At 47.9% G+C, this 7,216-nt stretch overlaps 1 protein-coding gene across 1 annotated transcript in view; it reads left to right on the forward strand.

Annotated features, from left to right (window-relative positions):
- TRAF3IP1 (TRAF3 interacting protein 1) overlaps positions 1 to 6,495 on the forward strand; it is a 32,436-nt gene extending 25,941 nt beyond the window's left edge. The window contains exons 14-15 of the mRNA XM_079311319.1: positions 4,654 to 4,877; positions 6,087 to 6,495. Coding sequence (XP_079167445.1) covers positions 4,654 to 4,877; positions 6,087 to 6,252 — 390 coding nt within the window. The 3' untranslated portion in view covers positions 6,253 to 6,495. The remainder of the gene's footprint in view (positions 1 to 4,653; positions 4,878 to 6,086) is intronic.
- The last annotated feature ends 721 nt before the right edge of the window (positions 6,496 to 7,216 follow it).

Raw genomic sequence — 7,216 nt, forward strand, 5'->3', positions numbered from 1 at the left:
AGCAAAGGGGAAGGTATATAAAAGTAAGCAAATGCTGTTTCTTGAAATTTTGGTGGTTTCTGGAGCCTTGTTGATAATTGCGCCCTTCTTGATTAAAAAGAAAATTCCTGCTTTCAGATTTCTCAGGTCTCTGCACCCGAGTCCACATTGTGTTCTGCTCACATTGAGGTAATGGGAAAAGCAGCCTTTTTTCCAGGAATCCAAAGTAAACATTTATCTTGGTGCCTTATGAAAAACATGAAGGAAAGGAAACGTGTTGGGCCTACAGAAGTCACCCAGCCTTTTATACAGGGATAATTTCTTGGTTCTGGGGCTGTTGTGAAAGGGGAGTTGGTTGGGGTGTAGGACCTAATGAAAAAGCCTGGAACTATTTGGGTTCTGGCATTTTCCTCCTGGCTGAAAATCTCCTGTTAGGTGTTTGTGCAGAGCGAGCAAAGGTGGCACTCGGGGCTCGTACCGCCCACGTCGCAGCGTGTGGGAAACCAGCTGCCATCATTGCAGGGATTTTAACCCATAGCTGCAGCTGTGCAGCCAGGAACAGGCACCAGTGGATTTATCTCCCCTTCTTTATTTAGAATCAGTGTGAGTTGGCAAAGCTTGGGATGTCACAGTGATAATTCTGAGCCTTGAGCTGCAGGACATGGAATTGTGGCTGTGCCATGCTTGGAATGGCCAAAGCCAGCTTGGATGGGCTTGGAGCAACCTGTGGAAGTTGTCCCTGCCACTTGCCTGGCATGGCTTGGAACTTGATGGGCTTTGAGATTCCTTCTCAACCAGACCACTCTGGGATTCTGGGATCTTGGTAGCACAGGTGTTAATGGGACAAAGAAACAATGGATGGTGATTTTCTCACCTGTGGGATGAGGGACACCTTGTGCCCCTTGAGCTCCTGTGCCTTCAGGCTGGGAAATCTTTCTTGGGAGGAAACTTTTGTTGGATTTTTTTTTTGAAACTTGGGAGTTCTTACACCACTTCAATATCATATAAGTGTTTCAAAGACACTTAGTGGGTTTTTTTTTGTTTGTTTGTTTTTTTAAACAAGCTGATTAATGAACCTGTATGAATAATATTTACTAGATTTTTATTTCAAGTAGTATTTAATACATTTTTGGTGGTGTTAAGTTTCAGTTCTTGCAATGCCAGTTGGCCATGATGGTCCAAAAGATCTCCTCCTACCATGACAATCCTGCAATTCCATTACTAACTTTGGGTGGGATAATATTTTTTCCTTTTAATCTTCCTTTTGAAGTTTTCAACTGCACAATGAACATGCTGGAATTACAGGGACACTAAAATTAATTTTCATTATTTACTAATATACTTTAAGGAGCTGATTTATCAAAAATATTCCAAATATTTTTTTTGTTTGTTTGTTTTCACTTGAGATTTTCAAGGAGCTGTGTATTTTAGCCTGGAATATTTCGAATTGTGAGCTGGACCTGTGTTTACAGACCTATGTATTTATAGATCTGTATATAGATATATTCTGTATCTAAAGCAAAGGAAGTGTGGCTGCTTGGTCTGTCTAGGTATCAGAGAGGTCATGCCAGTATTACAAGGATGAGAAATAGAATCACAGAATCATTTCAGTTGGAAAAGATCTCCAAGACCTTCCAATCCAACCTGTGCCCAATGCCCACCTTGTCCCCAGTCCAGAGCTCTGAGTGCCACATCCAGGTGTTTCCTGAACACCTCCAGGGTTGGGGACTCCAAACCTCTCTGGGCAGCCCCAGAGAAATTCAGGAGAAATTCTCCTGGTGTGCACTCTGAGCCTGCCCTGCCCAGCCTGAGGCCGTTCCCTCTCCTCCTGTCCCTGTTGCCTGGAGCGGAGCCCGGCCCCGGCTGTCCCCTCCTGTCAGGGAGCTTTGCAGAGCCACAAGGGCCCCCTGAGCCTCCTTTGCTCCAGGCTGAGCCCCTGCCCAGCTCCCTCAGTTCCTCCTGGGGCTCCAGCTCCTTCCCAGCTCATTCCTGCCCTGGACACGCTCCAGCCCCTCGGTGTCCCTCTGGCTGGGGGCCCAGAGTTGGACACAGCCCTGGAGGAGCCGGGCTGTCCTGGGGCTGTCCCAGCATGGCTGGCACAGCCCAGGGCCTGTGTTCAGCACCATCACCAACACTGCCAGGGCCTTTTCCAGCTTCCCAGCTGCTCCTCCCTGAGCCTCAGTGTTCCATGGGGTTGTTGTGAGCCAGGGACAGCACCAGGCCCTTGGCCTTGCTGAGCCCGGCCCAAGGATCCAGGCTGATCCCTGTGCAGAGCCTTCCTGTCTCCAGCAGATCCACATCCCCAGCTGTGTCTGAGCTTGGTGTTCTCCAGCAGATCCACATTCCCAGCTGTGTCTGCAGCTTGCTGTCCTCTAACAGATCCACATCCCCCAGCAGATCCACATCCCCAGCTGTATCTGCAGCTTCTTGGGGGTGCCCTCCATCCCCTCATCCCATTCATTGATAAAAATGTGAAATGGGTCTGGGCCCACTACTGAGCCTTGGGGAACCACACTGGTGACCAATCACAGCTGGATGTGGCCCCGTTCCCCACCCCTCTCTGGGCCACTCCATCAGCCAGTTTTTATCCCATGAAAACTGCACTTTTCCAAGCCATGAACTGCCAGCTTTTCCAGCAGAATGCCTTGGGAAGCATTCCAAAACTTGGCATCTGGAAAACAGAAATGAAGCAGGTTTTCACACAGCAACCCTCAGATAATGGACTGGCTGAGACTTCTCCCTTCTGAGAAAGCTGGATGTGAAATAAATCCCTTATTTCTTGGCTGAGCCTTCAGATAATGGATGGCAGGGAGGAGAGTGGTGAGGCTTTGGAGCACTTAGGAGAGGAAAAACAAGGGAATAGGATGTCTTCCTGGGAAGCTGTTGGATCTGATACAAGTCTGCTGATGGACTGGAGGTGCTTGTGTGCACAGTGCTGTGGATTGAGCCTTCCCTCTGGTTTTGGTACACAAGCACAGAGTAGGAAAAGGAGTAGGAAAATAGGATAGAGAGAGAAGGGTTTGAAAGGCTGTGAGATTGCAGCTCCTCCATCCTAAAGGACAGCAAGTGCATGGATGGCTCCAGGAAGGCTCTGGATCCTGTGCTTGTGTAGTGAACACCTGCTGCTGCCAGGGAGGCACGGCCTGAGCAGGAGGGAGTTTGAGGCTGTGTTGTTTTCAACAGCTCAGCCAGTGCTCCTGAATAACTTGGGCAGCAAAGGGTTCAGCAGTTTTGTCACCTCAGCCCAGCTCCTAATTAAGCCACTCAAAGACAAACTCCCTGGAAAGTCAGAAATCAGCAATTTTTGTGTGTGGCAGAGCAGGGGCAGCAGCCCTGAGCAAGGCTCAGCCTTCGGATTTTGGGCAGCGTTTTCCTCAAACACATCTCTCCGTGTCCCTGAGTCCTGCAGCCAGCCCAGGGCTGCTGAAATGTGCTTGGCAGGAGGCCCTGCAGCCTCCAAAAAGCCAGCTGAGCAAACAGCCCCCAGCTTGAGCAGGAAGCCAGGCAGCTGGGAGGAGGGCAGGAGGGGACAGTGGGATGGGTTCCCTGTCCCAGCACTGCCACCTCCATGTTTAGCAGGAATTGTGCCTAGGAATTAGCTCACCCTCTGGCTGGGGTGGCAGGGAAAGGCCTTTCTAGTTGTCTGGCTTATAATAATTGACCAAAATGATTTTAAATAAACTCTACTTCAAGCTTTGTGTGTCTGGGTTTGGGAATTTGACCTGCAGGAGTGTTGGAAAGAAAGAAAAACAAGGTTGTTTTTTCTTTGTGGGGGAGAAAATCCCAGTGGGCTTTTCCTTAATGGCTTTGCTGGAATAAGATTATTCCAGTATATTAGCAGCATGGCATCACTTTGCCCTTTTTGCATCCTTTTGCTCCTGCTGGCTTTGCCACTGGAGCAAACTCTGAATTTGACTTGGAGTGAGCTGAGAGGCCTCCGGAACTCCAGCACAGAGATTCTGCTGGCTGCACATGAGGGGAGTAGCACAAGGCCAGATTCCTTTGGAATAGTGGAGTTTATGGAGGCCACACCTGCAGCCTGTATGGTTTTACAACCATGAACAGGGCTGCAAGGCAGGGAGGAACCATGGGCTGGTTTAGCTCTGAAGTGCTGTTGTTAGGAGCAGCATTAGGAGCTGGAAATCCAGATATGGACAGTGGAGGGAGAGGGAGCATCTTGAAGGGGCTGATGCAGAGAACTCAGGGGAGGCTGTACTCTCGAGCTCCTACACAGCAGCAGAACTTGGTGCTGCTTTCAAAGCTTGCCCAGAAAGCTGTGGCTGCCCCTGGATCCCTGGAAGTGTCCCAGGCCAAGTTGGACAGTGCTTGGAGCACCTGGGATAATGGGTGTCCCTGCCGATGGGATGGATGGATGGATGGGAGGGATGGGATGGGAATGGGATGGGATGGGATGGGATGGGATGGGATGGGATGGGATGGGTTGGGATGGGATGGATGGGATGGGATGGGATGGATGGATGGGATGGGATGGGATGGGCTCTAAGGTCCCTCCAATCCAAACCATTCTGTGATTCCAGGATTCTTCTCTTTCAGCCTGCCATAAACACTTCTCCTCCACTTCTCCAGTTTGCAATCTCCAAGCATCCTTCATTCAGCCTACAGCAACAGTTTTCCCCTAATTCTGATGCTTCCCCTATTCATCCCTTCTGTTAGGAGAAGCCAGTTGTCTTGGAAGCATCCAGGAAGAAGGAGAGAGACTTGGTAGCCAAAGAAATCGAGAAGTTCCAGGTGTCCATTCAGACTGTGTGCCAGAATGCCTTCAGGCTGGGCAGGATTGTGGATTACATCCAGGAGGACGTGGATGCCATGAGGAACGAGCTGCACATGTGGCGCCAGGAGAACAGGGAGCACGCGGAGGCTTTGCAGAGGGAGCAGAGGTGAGTGTGCTGTGCTTCCAGCTGTGTGTGCTGTGATCTTAAACATGAGGTGGAGATCAATATTTTTTGGAGCCATATTCAGCCCAGAGAGATTTGCTGCTCCCTGAATCCATGTGCAGAAGCAGCATGGCTGATTCCTGGCTGAGTCCTCTCCTGGTACAAGCAGTGTGTCAGGTGTTAGCCACAAATCAGTGCAGTGAGGCACTTCCAATCCTTAGGATTACAGAGCAGCAGCTGTGGAGAAGACAATGCTTTCCACACAGGGATTGGGAAGCTCATCCCTGTTTGCTTTGCTTCTGTGACAGGCACTTGTAGGATCCCAGTGAGGGAATTCCCATGTGATTCCTATAGATGCCTTTGGTGATTTATGTGATGGAAAGGGGTGGAAAACCAAAGGATTTGGAGATGTGAACTTTAGCTGGTGAGCCCTTGAATGACTGGGTAGTTCAGAATGACACCAGGCTCCTGCAGACTGGCATTTCCTGGCTGTCCACTGTTCCCAAAAATAAGCAGAATTATGGCAGGGGGCACATTTGTTTGAAAACCATTTCCTCATTCACTTAAAGTGCAACTTGTGTTCAGTAGTGTAGGATTTATGAAATTTCCTGTTAGTGTGGCATTGCCTATCCTTGTCAGCAGCTCCTGATGGCTCCTTTCTATATCATGGCATAGTTTGGATGGGAGGGACCTCAAAGCCCATCCAGTGCCATCCCTGCCAGGGGCAGGGACACCTTCCACTGTCCCAGGTTGCTCCAAGTCCCAGTGTCCACCTGGCCTGGGACACTTCCAGGGGATGGGGCAGTTTCTCTGTCCCTGGTCCCAGAGTTTAGCAGAAAAACCAGAAGAGCCAAGAAGTTACTTTTTTACTGGTGAATTATGGGTGATCTCCCTTGAATAATATTCACCTCTATCCATGTTATTAGCTTTGTCTTTGTGCTTCTTATTCCAAACTTTCTTTCAGGAAGGGTAGGAACAACTTAAGGTCAGGCTTGACAGGGCTTGAAGCAGGCCTGGGACAGTGGAAGGTGTCCCTGCCCAGGGCAGGGGTGGGACTGGATGGGCTTTAAGGTGCCTTCCAATCCAAACCATTCTGGGATTCCATGAATGCTTTGCAGCCTTTCAGGTACTCAGTATTTCTTGGAGGATTAAATAACCCAAAGCAGCTTTGAAAGTTTCCAACAACATCACACTCCTTTGTGTCTCTTCCAGCATCACAGACAGCACTGTGGAGCCACTAAAAGCTGACCTGGCTGAATTGGAGCAGCTGATTAAAGACCAGCAAGACAAGATCTGTGCTGTAAAAGCAAATATTTTAAGGAATGAAGAAAAAATCCAGAGGATGGTTCTTAGCATAAACTTGTCTTCAAGAAAGTGAAGAAGAAGGAAAAGAAATTAAAGAGCCTTGGGACTCACTGACTGACATTCCTACCAAAAAACCAAAACCCAAATAGCAGATATGCCTTGTTCAGATATAAAATGTTTAGGGACCAGAACCCTAAAACTTGTATTAAAAAACCCATTATTGCATTGATTTTTAGATGTTGATATTATGCAGGATAAATTGATATTTACTTGAATGCTCAAGTTGCAGAGCTATTAAAAGAACTTGTTTGTTTAACTGTGAGCTGCTGTTTCTCACTTCCCTTTCCCTCCCTGGCCACTTCTCCCTTCATCACCTTCTCCCTATCTCCCCTGAATTCCTCTGAACACACTGTCCTGATAAATGGGTATTAAAGAACTCTTTTTCCCCCTTAAATGTTCCAAACTCCTGCAGGTCAGAAGAACCTGAATCCTGTTCAGAGCTATCAGGAATCTGATTAGGACCAAGTGAAAATGCAATTCGAGCATCACCACGTAAAGGAGCTGAAGTGTTTTTATCTGCACAGGTGTTAATTCCATTTTTATTGCATATGTTCATTTGGAAAGGATTAATTTAAGTAGCTGTGTCCTCCCCAATGCATGTCCTCATAGCTTTCCTACGGGAATAATTCCACTGATTTTTCTTTAGTGAAATTGCAGATGTTTGAAGCATTTTCTTATGATCCCTGGAGTGTTCTGCCCATGAGAGTCCAGCATTAGTGATTCCTAGATCTGCAAAGAGTATTATGCAGACACAACTGTGTGACTCTGTGCTGGGTGGCAGAGTTTTAGTCCCCTGCAAGGCTGTTGCCAAGGATTTATGTTGTTTGGATCCTGGATGAAGTGCTAGTGGCCTTGTTTTTCCTCCTTTGATTGGTGTATCTATGTTTTTTTCTGATTAGTTTTTTGCTTTGTTTTTTTTTTCCTTCATGGTTTATCTGGTGTCAGGACCTAAAATCTACCAAATCATCGTCATCATC

This window comes from Erithacus rubecula, assembly GCF_903797595.1.
Source record: "Erithacus rubecula genome assembly, chromosome: 8".
Lineage (NCBI taxonomy): Eukaryota > Metazoa > Chordata > Aves > Passeriformes > Muscicapidae > Erithacus > Erithacus rubecula.